General features: G+C 41.2%; 1 protein-coding gene across 1 annotated transcript in view; it reads left to right on the forward strand.

The window, feature by feature from the left end:
* Positions 1-17,278, forward strand: part of n4bp3 (NEDD4 binding protein 3) — a 155,129-nt gene extending 137,851 nt beyond the window's left edge. The window contains exons 5-6 of the mRNA XM_039774191.1: positions 10,946-11,242; positions 15,519-17,278. Of these exons, the coding sequence (XP_039630125.1) occupies positions 10,946-11,242; positions 15,519-16,094 (873 nt within the window). The 3' untranslated portion in view covers positions 16,095-17,278. The remainder of the gene's footprint in view (positions 1-10,945; positions 11,243-15,518) is intronic.
* Positions 17,279-17,922: the final 644 nt, after the last annotated feature.

Below are 17,922 nucleotides of genomic sequence, written 5' to 3' on the forward strand. Positions count from 1 at the left end.
GTGAAAAAGTAAATGTCCTTTTTGATGTTTCTGCATCATTGCGCATTTTGCACAGTGAATCTAACCAGACCTTCAACCGATAGCTGCTGCTGGGTAAAAGGGAGCTCAAGTGAACAAACAGAACAAAGCAGTAATTGTAATATGTTAGAAAAATTGTGACAAGAACAGGCCATCCAGTCCCAAAAGCTTGTCCATCCTATTTCCTGTGATTGCCCAAAATAACATCAAGGAGGTTTGAAGGTCCCTGCTCTCCACCTCATTACTCAGCAATGTATTCCATGTGTCTATAATAATAATAATAATACTTTTTATTTATATAACACCTTTCCCATGCTCAAGGCGCTTCACAGAAAAATCAGCAAGGTATATGTAACATTGGATACAAATGTTTTCCTGAATAGAACAATGAAACAGATAACAAAGCATTAAATAGAATAAAGGACAATGAAACAGAATAAAATACTAAATGAAAAACCTAACAAATACCCTAATTTGTGATATAACAGACACACAAATTATCCTGAGCACCTGGACAGAGAGGTAACCTGAAAGAAAGGGCAGAATGTTAAAGTTAAGTTAAAAGCCTTCCTAAACAGATGAGTTTTAAGTTGTTTTTTAAAAGAATAAATGGAGTCAGCTGATCTCATTAATTTCGAGATGTCATTCCAAAGTCTGGGTGCTATGGAGCTGAAGGCCCTTCTGTCACCCATAGAGTGCAGGTTAGTGTGAGGCACAACAAGATTACCATGTGTGAAGAAAATCTTTCTGACATTTGTGCAAAATCTGTCCCGAGCAAGTTTCTAACCATGCTCCCATGTTGTTGTTGCAGAATTTATTTTAAAGTAACACATGGGATCCACTCTATGCAGTATATTAATCTATATAATCCATATGTATAAACGCCAAATACCACTGACTCCATCATCAAGAAATCTCCCAAACCATAAGGACTTGGGACTTGAAATTTGGAATGTAGGTTACCCTTGGGCCATAGGTGTTCGCTAAGAAACGGTTTTAAAAATTCTGTGGTCCAAGTGCAAAAATTCTTATAGTGTTTTAGACCCATTTGTATGTCTGTCTGTTTTTCACGAGAGAACTACTTAACGGATTTAGATCTTTTTTTTTGTATTATTTGCTTGAACATTCTGGTTGATTTTGTGACTTTTCTCATTGCTCTAAGAATCATAGTTTGCTTGAAGAAGCGATGTATTCATGCTAATCAGAGACCGAGGCAGCGGGGCCAAGGGGAGGGGAAAGAGTGACGTCAGGAGTAGAGAGCTGGGCTGGGCCCTCCTCACTGTCCTGTTTCACTAGTACGCGGGCAAAGCCGCGGGTGATGGCTAGTATATATACATACATACATACATACATACAGTGCATACATACATACATATTCTGTACATATATATATATATATATATATATATATATATATATATATATATATGGTTGAATAGTTTACTGTCAAATAATGTAACGAGTATGCAACACGTGTTTCATACAATCAGATTATGATTCAGACTACGAATGCCGTGAATGTAATTACCTCAATCTACATGCTGTCAAATAAACGAACCACACGCCGTGGCGCAATGTAAAGAGGATTTGCCTCTGACTCTGATGTCCTAGGTTCGATCCCAGAGAGGGGGTGCAGTGAGTTTGTACACCCAATGAGCCCCGAATTAGGGCGAAACTCGTGTTGTATACTCTTTTGTATTATTTGACAGTAAACTATTCAATCAATCTGCTTCTCGAAACTGAAAGAGGCCACCATGGTGGATGTTTTGCCGACTTGCAGACCAACCACAAGCGTTACCTGGTAGGTAACCACCCATACAATCAGATTGTAATTCAGACTATGAATACCATGAATATATATACAGTATATATACACTCACCTAAAGGATTATTAGGAACAGCATACTAATACAGTGTTTGACCCCCTTTCGCCTTCAGAACTGCCTTAATTCTACGTGGCATTGATTCAACAAGGTGCTGAAAGCATTCTTTAGAAATGTTGGCCCATATTGATAGGATAGCATCTTGCAGTTGATGGAGATTTTTGAGATGCACATCCAGGGCATGAAGCTCCCGTTCCACCACATCCCAAAGATGCTCTATTGGGTTGAGATCTGGTGACTGTGGGGGCCATTTTAGTACAGTGAACTCATTGTCATGTTCAAGAAACCAATTTGAAATGATTCGAGCTTTGTGACATGGTGCATTATCCTGCTGGAAGTAGCCATCAGAGGATGGGAACATGGTGGTCATGAAGGGATGGACATGGTCAGAAACAATGCTCAGGTAGCCCGTGGCATTTAAACGATGCCCAATTGGCACTAAGGGGCCTAAAGTGTGCCAAGAAAACATCCCCCACACCATTACACCACCACCACCAGCCTGTACCGTGGTAACAAGGCATGATGGATCCATGTTCTCATTCTGTTTATGCCAAATTCTGACTCTACCATTTGAATGTCTCAACAGAAATCGAGACTCATCAGACCAGACAACATTTTTCCAGTCTTCAACTGTCCAATTTTGGTGAGCTTGTGCAAATTGTAGCCTCTTTTTCCTATTTGTAGTGGAGATGAGTGGTACCCGGTGGGGTCTTCTGCTGTTGTAGCCCATCCGCCTCAAGGTTGTGCGTGTTGTGGCTTCACAAATGCTTTGCTGCATACCTGCTGTCGGCCCATTCTCCTCTGACCTCTAGCATCAACAAGGCATTTTCGCCCACAGGACTGCCGCATGCTGGATGTTTTTCCCTTTTCATACCATTCTTTGTAAACCCTAGAAATGGTTGTGCGTGAAAATCCCAGTAACTGAGCAGATTGTGAAATACTCAGACCGGCCCGTCTGGCACCAACAACCATGCCACGCTCAAAATTGCTTAAATCACCTTTCTTTCCCATTCTGACATTCAGTTTGGAGTTCAGGAGATTGTCTTGACCAGGACCACACCCTAAATGCATTGAAGCAACTGCCATGTGATTGGTTGATTAGATAATTGCATTAATGAGAAATTGAACAGGTGTTCCTAATAATCCTTTAGGTGAGTGTGTGTATGTATATGTATATATATATATATATATATATATATATAATATATTGGTTGTATGCCTCACAAGCTCTAAGCCTGAAACACGTTGTGTACTCTTTGTATTATTTGGCAAATGCTGTACTGTATCACATATCTGTCAGCACGTCGGCAAAACGAAACATCCGAAGAAAGAATCACTCACTTATCCGCTATTACAGAAGTGTGGCAAGCACATTGCCAAAACGGTATCCCTTTTATTTTTCCTCCCGCCACTAATGCACATGTGAGGCGAGCACGTTGGCAAAATGAAACCTTAGAAGAAAGACAGTTACTTAGCCGCTAATGCACAAACTATGCGAGCTTGTTGGCATTCAATTACCTGACATCTCTACATTTCAAATTTTTTTTCTGATGATTTCACAGCACGGGCGTACTCGGCTAGTATATATATATATATATATATATATATATATATATATATATATATACGTGTATATATAATCTCCTACCATCCTGTTAGCTTTATTGATCACTTCTGTACACTGACTCCCTCATGTTTCTCATACAGGGTACTTGTAAATACACAATTGGGGGAATGAACTTAAATCATTCATTTTTACTTCCTACATGTAATACTTTACGTTTTCTTATATTACATTTCTTGGCCACAAATCTGTCCAAGTCCCTCTGTAACATTTCTGCATTATTTGCCATTGCACCTAGCTGGTATCATCTGCAAACTTAATCAGTTCAGCATTTATATTCCTGTCCAGATCATTTATGTATATATAGCAGCCGCAGCACTGACCTCTGAGGGATATCACATTTAATGTCACCTAATTCTGAGACATTTTCCCTCACCATAACCTTTGGCTTCTTGTGTTTGAGTCAATTTTGTTGCTACCTACAGACCACACCCAAAATTCCTCTTCTTTAGGTTTCATCACTCATGTCGTACCTTATCAAAGGTCTTCTGAAAATCAAGATATTATATATTATCTGTGCACCTCCCTGATCATATGCTTTTGTTGCTTTCTCATAGAACACCATAATAATGAAACACAATCCTTCTTCGCCTGTACCCATGTTGAGTATTTGCTGCTAATTACTTATTAAGGATAGTTATTCAATATTCAATTTTCCCATGTGGAAAATAATTACCTTCTTGGACTTAACATAAGCTCACAGCTGAGAGGTGGAAAGACTGACATTCTGTTGAAAAATTCTCTGATACGGAGCAGAAAACTGATTGTTCCATCAGCTCTGACAAATTATCTTGGCTGTGATGCAGCACAGCATCCTCAGTGCGGCATCACCACCTCCGTCAAGCTAGACTGTTACTATTAAGTTCTAATCACTGAATGATGTGCTGCATTTTTGACTCGTCCATCCTAAGCTGATTCTTGTCTTGTATCCATTACTTCAGACAAACCATCAGAAGCATACTAAACCAGCTGCAAGTTAATAAAAATGCTACATAAGGGACAGCAAGGTCATTTTTCAGAAAATGTAGTTCACCCAACCTCTATTACAAAAGTAGTTTTCTTAATTATAAATAGAAACATTTTTTAACATTCTAACTTGAGCACACAGGCCTCTAACTTTATACCTGAGCACAAGGCTTCCAACATGTTTAACGTACAGTGGAACCTCGGGTCACGAACGTCTCTGAACATGTACAAATTGGGTTACAACCAAAAAGTTCGCCAGACTTTTGCATCTGTTCATGACCACACACTCGGGTGACGAACAAGCCAGTTTCCCTTCTGGTTCGTATGCGCCGGTGATTTACGCACGTGTTCAGTCTCTCCCTGTACAGTACATTGTTCTCGGTCAGACGTGCATCGTGCAGAGGGACTTTACCTCAAAACTGTAATCTCCTCTCCACCCAGCTTCTTGCTCACTTCCTTCATGCCAGAACTCAACTCATGCAAAGTTAGTTTTCTTTGTTGTTTATGGTAAGTTTTTGTGTAAATTAAGGATTTTTTCCCTGTGCTTAAAACTCATTAAAAAAGTGTTTACAGCGAGCGGTTCGTAAGGCTATGCGTGAACTCTTGAAATGTTAGTTTTCTCTGTTCAAGATTTTCTCAGTGTTATTCAATGCCTTTACACTTAGTTTACTATTACACTGTGCATTCTATGGTATAATTAACTATTTTTGTGTTTATAAATCTTTAAAAATATATATTTACATGTAATTCGTACGGTCTGGAACAATCCTATGTGAGAAATTACTTGCGACCAGAGTTTTGGAACGAATTGTGGTCGTGACCCGAGGTTCCACTGTATTTATAAAAATTTAACAGGTCGTGTAAACAACCCTGTAACACATAGTAACACAGTCCAGAGGGTCAGCAAAGCCATAGTATCCAGGATTTGAACCTCCGACAGTGAATATTCATATCATTGTCCATCAGGCTGAAGTGTTTCTGGACTCTACCCCTTCATCAAGGCTGGACAAATTGGAAACTAAAAATTTATTGTAATTATGAGCATAGGAAAGGCGTTATATAAATAAAATGTAGTATTATTATTATGATAGTAAAGAAAACTACGTGTGTAATAGAGGTTGAGTGAACTATAAATATTTTTGAAAAGTGACCTTACTGTCCCTGTGGAGTATTTGTATCCAGTACTGCCAGGATAGGCTTCGACTCCCCACAACCATACAATGCTGAGCCTTGCTTTATAATGGGCAGGTTTTAATGTACAGTAAGTTGTAGCAGTATGCTTGCTTTTTGTTCCTGGCCTGATCCAAATCTGACATGGTCTTTTCGTTGGACCCTTATTTATATGCCACAAGGACTGGGAAAGGCAAGCAAAGAGACGGGGCTTGGTTGGTGTCATGGCTCATCCAATTGGTCAAAGTCTTCCTGGCTGGGGCAGAGGTGAATGTTGTCATGTAACTCTCATTGTCTTCCCCTGCTTATCCTTTATGTCGGACCCTGAAAGGGGCAGGCTTGGCTCTAGCATGCAATAAAATGTACAGGTAGAAACGTATCTGTATTATAAATACATTATTTTAAGTGCTGTAAGCAATTCCCTCAGCAAAAGCAACTGAGCTATAAGGAGGGGTAAAAGGGAAACTGTAGTTATTTTCTGTTAATTTCTAAAAAAAAAAAATAGAATTAGAAACCAATTTAAATAATAGTGTATTAAAACTAGCTTAATTTAACTCGGAGCCAGTGGGGCCTGGAATGTATCTTGGTAGCATTGGGGTACAAGGAAGAAACCCCACCAACACCAGATGGGGTGCCAAGCCATCAAAGGGCACACACAGTAAGCCAGTCACCGCTTAACTAATGTGCACACCTTTGGAATGAGGGGGAAAAAGTGAAATACTGGGGGTGATGCCACAAACACCTGAGGAGCAGCTGAGGTTGAACAGCTGAGATTTGGGCCCTGATTCTTAGAGCTATGAGACAGCATGGTTAACCACTGTGCCACAGAGTCATACTATCATTTATATATACAGTAAGTAACATTAAAAATAAAAATATAGAAATATGAAAGAAGTAATGAAGATCTAAAAGATGATTGTCAATTTAGGAAGCCGTGGGAAGCTTGAAGCATTTGTCTGACAATTCCTTTTGTTCTCAGTCTGCCCACAAAACGGGATTAAGCAAGAACATTCTTATTTTCAGAGCAGTCACTGCAATTATCGCCATGGAAGTCATTTAGATATTTTCTTCCTTATCTCATTTACAATATAGGTCTGTGTCCATCTTTTTTTTTCTGTTATTTTTTAATAACCTACTCAAAGTTTATCCTCAAATTTAATGTCCCATGTCTGCTCCAAGGACATTGCTGCTTGGCAGCTGTTCTTTGTGGCTGCACAATCACATGCCGTTTCATAAGCACCTGTGAAGGTATTTCCAGATTAAATCTATTATTTTAAAAAAATATTCAGATAATAAAAATAATGTTAATCATTTTAATGGACTGGTGATCAGTTACTTCTGCCAATCCCCTGAACGTTTCACACCTCATTACAGTTTTATGGAGCACCACTTTGCTTATCAAAATGCTTCACCCCCTCTGCCTGGAGATGATCTCAGACTTATAAAAATGAAATTGATGAAGATTTGCTGCATATGACATTTAGCCTTGTCTGGTTTGTTTCTAGCTTTTGTTTTGTGCAGCTTGTGGTAGAATTTGCAATGCAAATAAATAAATACAGGGTGACCTTCTTGAATATGGACATGGTGGTCTTCCACATATTGAAGCTGTACGCACAGATTATGATGTTTTGTGTTGGAAATCCATTTCCAGTTACTCATCTTCTACTCTCCATATATTTATACATTTTATACACTGGATGCAATGCTGTTCAATACCAGACAAGATTACTTTATTGTATATAGTGCCTTTCAGTAGTAAGGATCATCCGATCACACTTTACATGTGTGGCACAATATGATTCCTTTCCAGTTTTCACAGTGTCAGTGCTGTCAGGGCATCCATGATGTGCATTCTTGTGCTTCACCGTCAAAGCCCTTAAACACTTTGCAGCCATAGAAATGGTAAATGATTCAATTACTTCATAGACAGGTCCTCCATGATTACATATAGCATCAGCTTCACCAGTACATGACCAGAGCTATGCCAGTCTCACCAATCTCTATGTGTTACCAGCTGTGCATGAACCATGGCAGCTAACCAAACAGATACATTAGCATATATTATAACTGAAGCCCATCTGTATGGCCACATTCCCTGATCCACGGCACCCCACAAAGTGATCTCCACAAACTCTACAGGGTGTGGATGAGAGCATTTCCTCAGCACACAGGCTATGTCTCCCTTGCTTTCCACTGGCTTTGCTTTTCAGCACCTGACTCGACCAACATTAGAACAATCTCGACAAGACCAGGCCATTGAGCCCAACAAAGCTCGCCAGTCCTATCCACTTACCGTATATACTCACGTATAAGTCGGGTCTTGAAACCCGATCATAAAATCAGACCCCGACTTATATGCCCATTCAAAAATGTGACACTTGTATATATTTTTTTTTTTACATCTTCTTGTTTCCTCCAATCTCGCACCAGTTTCTCAGATGCATCGAATTTTGTTGCATCAGCACAGTTACCAATTTCTTTCCCTACTTCAATGACGTTTAATTTAAAACCAGCTTCATATATTCTTCCGATCAAATGCTCCATTGTAGATAAGAGATGCTCTTACAATAAAGGTGTATGAGGCTGTGAGATACAAAAAACACAAAACAGTGCAATCGTCGCTTTGGAATAGTTTGGGTATTACCGTGTGGTCACGTAGGCACAATAGAGAGAGAGCGGTTAGGAGCACGCGCTGCTGCACCCATAAAAAAAAAAATGCTGTGTGCTCTGTGGTTACTCTCTCAGGTGGGCATTAGCATATCATAATCTCCTGGACTAATAGCGTGAGTTTCCCACATTCGACTTATACAACGACATTATTAAATACCAGAAATTATCTGGCAAAATCAAGTCCCGACTTATCCGCGAGTACAGTATATACGGTAATTCTTCTAAAAACCATCAAGTCTAGTTTTGAAAGTCCTACTGTCTACCAGACTACTTGGTAGCTTAATCCATGTGTCTATGGTGCTCTGTGTGAAGAAAAACCTTGTAATGTTTGTGCAGAATTTACCCCTAACATGTTTCCAACTGTGTCCCCTTGTTCTTGATTAAAGTCTCCGTATCAATCCACTGTACTAATTCCTTTCAAAATTTTAAGCACTTCAATCATGTCATCACTTCATCTTATTTTGCTTAAACCGTTAAGGCTCAACTCTTTTAATCTTTCTTCATAATTCAACCCCTGTAGCCCTGGAATCAGCCTAGTTGCTCTTCTCTGGACCTTTTCTAGCACTACTATGTCCTTTTTGTAGCCTGGCGACCAAAACTGCACCCAGTACTCCAGATGAGGCCTCACCAGTGTGTTATAAAACCTGAGCAAAACCTAATTGGACTTGTACCCCAGACATCATGACGCTATATAACTTGACATTCTGTCTGAACATTGTCAGGAAGTGGATAGCTTAGAGTCCACTATGACTTCTAAATCCTCCTCATAAGGTGTACTCTCGATTTCAGGCCTCCTATTGTGTATTTAAACCTAACATTTTTGCTTCCTACATGTAATACTTTACATTTACTGACATTAAATGTCTTACCCACAAATCGGTCAAACTCTGTATGCTGTCCAAGTCCCTCTGTAACATTTCTGCATTATTTACCGTTGAACTTAGCTGGTATCATCTGCAGACTTAATCAGTTTAGCATTTATATTCCTGTCCAGATCATTTATGTATATTTAGCAGCCACAGCACTGACCCCCGAGGGATATCACATTTAACGTCACCTAATTCTGAGAAATTTTCCCTCGCCATAACCCTTTGAGTCAATTTTGTTGCTACCTACAAACCACACCCAGAATTCCCTTTCTTTAGGTTTCATCACTCATGTTGTACCTATTCAAAGGCCTTCTGAAAATCAAGATATTATATATTATCTGTGCACCTCCCTGATCATTTGCTTTTGTTGCTTTCTCATAGAACTCCACCATAATAATGAAACACAATCCTTCCTCACCTGTACCCATGTTGAGTATTCGCTGCTAATTACTTATTAAGGATAGTTATTCAATATTCAATTTTCCCATGTGAAAAATAATTACCTTCTTGGACTCAACATAAGCTCACAGCTGAGAGGTGGAAAGACTGACATTCTCTTGAAAAATTCTCTGATACGGAGCAGAAAACAGATTGTTCCATCAGCTCTGACAAATTATCTTGGCTCTGATGCAGCACAGCATCCTCAGAGTGCGGCATCACCACCTCCGTCAAGCTAGACTGTTACTATTAAGTTCTAATCACTGAATGATGTGCTACATTTCTGACTTGTCCATCCTATGCTGATTCTTGTCTTGTATCCATCCATCCAACAGATACGAGATTATATGCCAGTCCACCTATCTTTGTACCATCTGCAAACTTAACCAGCTTGTTAATTATATTCCTATCTAAATCACTTATATATATTAAAAATAAAGTAGCTGGGGTCCTGACCCCTGGGTGAACACCACTTTTAATATCTCCCAATTCTGATTTGGTGTCTCACACCATCACCCTCTGCTTCCTGTGTCTGAGCCAATGCTGCACCCATCTACACACAACACCCTGAACTCCCACTTCTTTTAGTTTGATGCCCAGCCTCTCATGTGGCACCTTATCAAATGCTTTCTGAAAGTCGAGATAAATAATATCATAAGCTCTACTTTGATCACAACCTTTTGTTGCTCCCTCATAGAAATCACCGGTGTGTCACCTGTTTGTTGTGGAAGTTTTGTTATTTTCTTTTCTTTTGTGGTGAACGATGTCGGCTAAAGAAAACAGCATAACCCAATGGTGGGGTTTGAACCAGCAAACTTGTGAATTCCTGCCCAGCTCCATAGCCACTGGGCTTTGCTTTTGAGCTGCCTGATTCTGTCGTAATATCATCTACCCATATGTGTTTTTAACTCACTTTATCCAGTTTGTGTTAACACACATCCAATGACTATTCTGGAACCATCAGACGTATTTCAGTTTTGTACATCCACACTGAATGGCAGAGTGTCAGCCAAGTGGTCCCAGTAAGCATTCACATCATTGGGAAATTAAAGGAATACTGAACCCATGCATTTAGGTGGAGAACATGAAAACTCCATACAAATGATGACCTGGCATAGGATTTTCAACCCAACCTCTTGAAGCTGTCAAGCAGTAGTACTTATCAGTCTGGAAGTCTCAACTTGATGTTATGTTGGAATGAATCGGGCTCCATGGCCTGTTCTTGTCCTAATTCTTCCAATGTTTGCCATTACATACTTTTAAAATCCCTTGAGAATTAAAAACCTCACATTCTCTTGTCTCTACAGGTCTTTGAAGGAAAGCAGCGAATGTGGGAAAAAGAAATGGAAGAACTGAAGAAACTGTATTCTAGCAAGTTGCGCCAGATTTCCCAGCAGGCCCAGCGCTCCCAGCGCAGCCTCCAACTACAGCTCTATAAAGTACAGCAGGAGAAGCGGCGCTTACAGGAGAGTCTGACAGCCTCCCAGCAGGAGTGTGAGAGGTTAAAATCCCACCGCTGCTCTTCGCCATCCCTCACCAGCACTTCAGCCACCGCTGAGCAGCAGGCACAGGAGAGTAATAGTCTGGAGGAGACCAAATGGGAAGTAAGTGCTTTGGTGGACATCTCTAGCAACATGAGTACTGCTAAAGTGTGGCAGGCATCAATGGGAGCTGGTTTGTCCACTCTCCTTGAACCCTAATTTTTGGTAGAACTGACCTGGAGTAGGTCATCCAGCCATGCCCCTTTTTCAAGTCACCTGGTTGTCTGTGGTCTCCTGGATTTTCCAATAGTAGCTGATTTTTCTGTCATTAATATAATGCCTTATCACTCAGTAGTGAATCAGATCCAGCAGGCTGACAATTATGAACGTCACTTTCTGTTCAGAGTGTACCATGCTTTCCCGGGACAAATATGTGGCAGGCAGTGAACGTGAACAATGGGGACTATCTGAGAAAAGCTTTAATTTGTGAGGCAATCAGGGGGGCATCTACAGTGCAGTATGGTGTACTGGATAAGGCTTTGGGCATCAAAACCCTGAGGTTGTGGGTTCAAATCCCGCTACTGACACATTGTGACTGTGAGCAAGTCACTTGACCTGCCTGGGCTCCAATTTGGAAAATCAAAAGAAATGTAACCGATTGTGTCATAAATGTTGGACGTCACTTTGGATAAAGGCGCCAGCCAGATACGTAAATGTAAATTACGTGTGTTAGGATCCCAGTGCAATGACAGAAACACTGTGCTGAAAAAATTGTCACCATCCTTTGAATGCAAAATTCTGACTATCTGTGGTCATAGAAGAAAAGAGTAGGGGTTTTCCCAATGTCCTGACAAAATTGCCCCTTAATCATCTCCTGCTCCTAATTGGCTAACTATCTCCCCACCATCACCATCTAACAGCTAATGTGTGGTGAGTGTACTGGTACAAGAATGTCTGCCATCGCATTATCCAGGTGGAGGCTATACATTTGTGGTGGTTGAAGTGCCTATATTTTGCCACACACTAGATCTCTATTTTTAATCTCGCCTGACTTGCTGGACCAGGTCTGCTTGTGAAACATTCCAATGTCAGCCTAATTCAATATCCTCTTCAACAGGATTAAGTTTCATTATAAAACACTTTTTTCTTATGTTTCTTGTTGTTTGTGCAATGTTCTCTTAGATTTGCATTATTAAATTTGAATGCAGGCCTGTGGTGGTCCAGACCCATCTGCATTTCATAAGGGGCACATGCCTGATTTTACGTTATCTCAGTGGGGGTCAAGTCAGTTCCACTTCACTACTTTCTTTTCAATATTAAATCATTACTGACTCCATATCCTTGCTCTTAATGGAAGGCTGGCTTTCACATTTCCTTCGTAAGGACAGATTGAGAACATTTAGTTTTAAAAACAGGACTCCACCTTGAGTGCCCGGGGGCACCTGTCCATTGAGGACACATGTGTTACAAACACCGTCAAGCACACACCATTCAGCTGCTGGCAGGTCTTTGGATGGAACGAAGAAATTGGAGTCCCTGGAAAACAACCACATGAGAGGCATCCCGGCCTGTGGCCAAGGTCAACACCCAGGAGCTGACTGGCAGCACTGATAAGCCCTTTCACGCCACCACGCTCTGGCACCACTTTCATTTCATTTGTTTATTTATTCAGCAGATCCTTTTACCCAAAGCAACTCATAAACACATTGCAAGCATTCAGCAGAATTGTTTTCATTTTTTTCACGGAGAGCCATGGTCTCGTAAACTCATGGATTTTATGGCCTCCGCAAGTCTGACTATGGTGTACAGTATGTTAATTGTAAATTTTAGCAGGGCACAAATCTGTGGATTTCTCTGTTTGTTTGTTATGCTGCTGGAGATGATACATTAAAACATATTTGAAACTAAATACATTAATCTATGAATTATGCTATGTAGAGGCACTACTGCCCTTTTATACAGTCCATTTATGTAAATTCTATACATTTATATATACAGTGGATTCTACATTTGTGCACATATAGGTGTGTATAATCCACCTTACATAAAGGATGTGTCTGTGTGTCTGCCCGATTGTTATGTCTTTGTCATTCCAACAGATGGCGCATCACAAACACTAACACTGCTTATACAGATTTCATAACAAATAGCATATAACAGAGGTAGGCAATGTCAGTCCTGGAGTGCTGCAATGGCTGCAGGGTTTTGGTTCAACCCAGTTGCTTAAATAGAAACCAATCCTTTACCAATCTCAGGCCATATTTAATTTTATGGCTTGTTAGTCTGCAATAAATAGTCAGTCACACTCAGATGTCCGTCCACCCATCCACCCATTTTCTAAACCCAGTTGTCCAAACCTGTAATGAAACAGGGGTTGCAGGAATTCTGCGTGATGGTCTTCATAATGTAGTCACCAATTCGGCTTACAACTTAAAGAGGGTGTCTACATCAGATTATAAGTCAGCTGACATCACGATAAGGACACAAATAGCATTGACATTATTCAAGTGCCAGAAAACGTTGTGTTTTTAAGTTTGTTTGTCTACATATGTTAATTGTGCCAAAATAGGCACCTTTCTATTTTAAGACGTTAGAAAATATACACATTGCAACACATTCAGGTGCAACTGACTGATTGGAACGTTTGAGAGCTTTCTGTTAGTTATTTGCTTCATCCAAGATGATCAAGATAATCATTTTTTAAATATTTTGCAACAGGGGGGTATTGATAACGTGTGATGGAGATTTGTAGACCACCGCGCCACTGTTTGTACAGGCAGGCATAAGCTGCAGCCATGCATACTACCATTTCAATCTCTTGTACTGACTACCAAGGATTTGTTTTGCTGACCGTTGTGTCTTTCAGGGATGTGAAAGAGGAACATACTTTATACATAAAATTAAAGATGAAATAACCTCTCTCTAGCTAAATCTGAAACAGTGAACTGACCTGTAATTGAAATTGTACAGAGCATTTCTCGGTTTGTTTTAAAGAGACAGTTGCTTAGGGCTGGATGGACTAAAGTATTTTTTGACCCATCTATCCGTCCTTTAAACCCACTTATCCAGGGCAGGGGGCGGCTGGAGCCGATCTCATCAAGCAGCAAGTGCAGGAAGGAACAATTCCTCGCCAGGATGCCAGCCCATCATAGGATGAACACGAACACAAATGTACACACACATATCAGGGAATGTTTTTGCATCACCAATTTGCTTAACCTGTGTTTCTTCAGACTGTTGGTGGGAAACTGGAGTAAACCTACAGGCAGAATCCATGCAGGGAGCACCCAGGGTACGACCCCCAGACGCCTTGCTACAATGCAGCAGCGTTACCTCTGTGTCACCTTGTGCCTAATTTGTTGATTAGCACACTTTAAATTAATGGTGGACTAAAAAAAAGTAGGATAAAAGTATCTTTTATTTGAGACTTATTGGGTGGCGCAGTGGGTAACGCTGCTGCCTAGCAGTTAGGAGACCCGGGTTCGCTTCCCTGGTCCTCCCTGGATGGAGTTTGCATGTTCTACATGTGTCTGCGTGGGTTTCCTCCGGTTTCCTCCCACAGTCCAAGGACATGCAGGTTTGGTGCATTGGCGATCCTAAATTGTCCATGGTGTGTGTGCGTGCCCTGCGGTGAGCTGGCTCCCTGCCCAGGGTTTGTTTCCTGCCTTGCGCCTTGTGTTGGCTGGGATTGGCTCCAGCAGACCCCTGTGACTCTGTAGTTAGGATATAGCAGGTTGGATAATGGATGGATGAGACTTATTTTAGTAACATAGTGCATCTGCCTGGGGGCTAGGCTCCCCTGGCCTCCCCTTAAAGTTCTTCAAATGTCAGTAAGTTCACGTTGACTGAAGTTTTGTTTTCTGTATTCTGTAAAAAGTAAAAAAAGTTACTGAGGAACATGGCCAAATTTATATGGTGATTAGGTCACGAATATTCAAAAAGGGCATATTTATTTTTTAAGCCATGCATGGTTATTGGCAGGTGGTGACAGGGAGTGGCTAAAGACATGTGCACGAGCACATAGTTTTTAAGTTGATTTGAGATTTATAAAGGAAGTTGCTGTGCTTTATGATTCCATTTTTTTTGTGCATATGTCATTTTTTGCCTTTCTATTGTATGCAATCTAAACAAGGTTTTTTGTATGAGGCTTCACTCATAACAATCTCTGGGCACTTTGCGTGTCCTTAACACGCATGCGACCCTCACAGATGAATCTGTAAATTCTCTATGAACCATGTGGTTTACTTTGCTCAAATGGGGTTTGGTCAGGTGACAGTTTTCTTTCGTTATTTCGATATAATGAAAAATTATAGTGTCTCCCAGTCACCCCCCAGTTTTTCATGCTTTTGTCACATAAATGTGTGCTGTTGCCTTTAATGTTCTCCTCTTTCAATTTCAGGTGTGCCAGAAATCAGGGGAGATTTCTCTTCTAAAGCAGCAGCTGCGAGATGCCCAAGCAGAAATGGCCCAAAAACTGGGAGAGATTTTCAACCTGAAGACTCAGCTGAGGGAAGCCCGCGGAGAACTGCGTGCCAAAGAGACTCAGATAGGGCTACTACAGGAGACCCTGCAGCTGGAGTTGAAGAGGAGACGGCAGCACGACTTCAAAGCAGCAGAAGAAGGCACAGACAAGGTCGACCACGGCAGCCAGCAGGAGCAGCAGGGTTCCACTGAGGAGAGGCTGAGAGCCGAGTTGATGCTGGAGAGACGACAGAATGAGGCCCAGGCAGCCATCTTTGAGTCAGAGCGTCACACCTGGCAGGAGGAGAAAGAGAAAGTGATCCGCTATCAGAAGGAGCTACAGGCCAGCTATCTGGAGATGTACCACCGAAACCAGGCACTTGAAAAGGAGCTACAGGAGGCCCGTGGTGGGGGCGGCGATGGTGGCAGTGGCCGCAGCAGTACAGTGGAAGACGGGGATAAGCCACTTTCGAGTCTGCCCTGGATTGAGAGGATTGAGTCATCAGAAATATGACTCCATGTGGTAGAACATGAAAGAGCAGGGCCAGAGTGGCTCCTAATCACATAGACACTAGGCCCCCTTTGGTATGCACTGTGGCTACACTCTGTCAGCCAGCAGAGACCGCCAGTATGTCATAATGCCACTTGCCCTTTAGGTTTTTTTCAGATTGTGGTCTGACTGGATGTCACACTCACATGAAGTGGAATGAAAGTTCTAGAAGGCAGTTCCGGAAAGAGTTTGATGATGCGTAATCCTGTAATGAACAGCTTAGTGATTTTTACCTTTTTGACAGCAATGGCCCTGTATTCTGGTGAAAGTAACGAGGATATTAATTTTGTGTAAAGGGAAGCCAAGCCAAGCCATTCCCAGGGCTGCTTGTGATGGTTGGGATAGGTTACATAATGACAGATGTCACCTGCCAAGTTCACCTTAAGCCATCTGACACCGTTTGATACACCAGATCAGCGTTGGCTGGATAATCTTTTTTGGTGCCAATAAGCCGCTGCTGCCTTTTGATGGCTACAGTAGTCAAGATCCACCTTTACAGCCCCGGCTCTTATTTTACTTACCTGTTCAGCCTACAGACCGTAATGGAGATTTCCAGCTGTAGTGTGCCAGCTTTAATCGTAGTATCAGTTACTCTGCAAGTTGTGTATGCCAGAGAATTCACGATACATTCAGCGTAATCAAGCAAATGCAACACGTCAGGAGAATTACAAACCTGCTGTCTACTGGGATGGAACCTTTTGACACTGCTGCCAAACAACTTGTAATTTCTCACAAATGTCCATGAGTGTCGCCATAGCGATGTATCTTTAATATTCGACTCTTGTTGGTGTCTGCTGTATGTGACTTTTTTTTCCCTTGAGAATGTTCAACTTGATGTATGCAGATTGTGCTCTCAAACCTTCAAGGCAAAGTATCAGTTTATCAGCAGTGACGATCGGCAAGTTCACTGCAGGCCCTTGTGACAGCTTGTAACCCAACCTCATTTTCATGTCCGCCACACCTTTCTAAAAACTAGAAACTCCTGCATGCAAGGCTTGGATTGAGTTACCTGTCATGGGCCAAGTGTGGGCGTTCAGGCCGAAAGCTGGGCTTTGCCTCGATAACTTCTGTTTTAAGTTTTATAGAATAATATTCCAGCAGATGTATCCTTTCCAACTGAAACTGAATAAAATGGCTTGGATATTTTAGTCAGGGTTTTTATTTAACTGGGTAGGAGAGAAAATTACTTACCGCTACAAAGTTAAGTGTGACAAAAGCATCTATAGCTTTGGTGAGTAGCATTTACAGAAGTTACCATCAATATATTCTATCAAGGCTTGATGGTTTTGCGGTGCTAATTTCACAAAATAGAGAAAAGTCCAAAGTAATGAAAAAAGATGGGTCTCTGACTTTTATGAGTTGGGAGCAAACGTGAGCTTGAAGGTTAAGGTGACAAAAACTGTAGTGCTGTCACCAGGCCCTGCATTAACAAAGACACCCCAGCCTAAATGGAAGATTTAGTAGTGTGTTCTGCTTATTTAAGGATGATTGGATATTGCCAGGTCTTGGGCTCAAGTTTTCAAATGGATGGTCTGCGGAATATGCAGTTCAGATGTAAGTGGGTCCGATTTAAGGTAAGAACCCGGTACAAGAGATTTTCTGACACTGAAGTGTCTGTCTTGTACAGGCAGTCCCCGGGTTACGTACGAGATAGGGACTGTAGGTTTTCCTTAAGTTGAATTTGTATGTAAGTTGGAACAGGTAAATTATTTTATTAAATGCTATTGTTGACCAACTGTAGCCAAATGCTCTACCAATGAAAGATGGAGTTTCACCTCTCACTGACCTTTTT

This window comes from Polypterus senegalus, chromosome 13 (assembly GCF_016835505.1).
Source record: "Polypterus senegalus isolate Bchr_013 chromosome 13, ASM1683550v1, whole genome shotgun sequence".
NCBI classification, from domain to species: Eukaryota; Metazoa; Chordata; class Cladistia; order Polypteriformes; family Polypteridae; genus Polypterus; species Polypterus senegalus.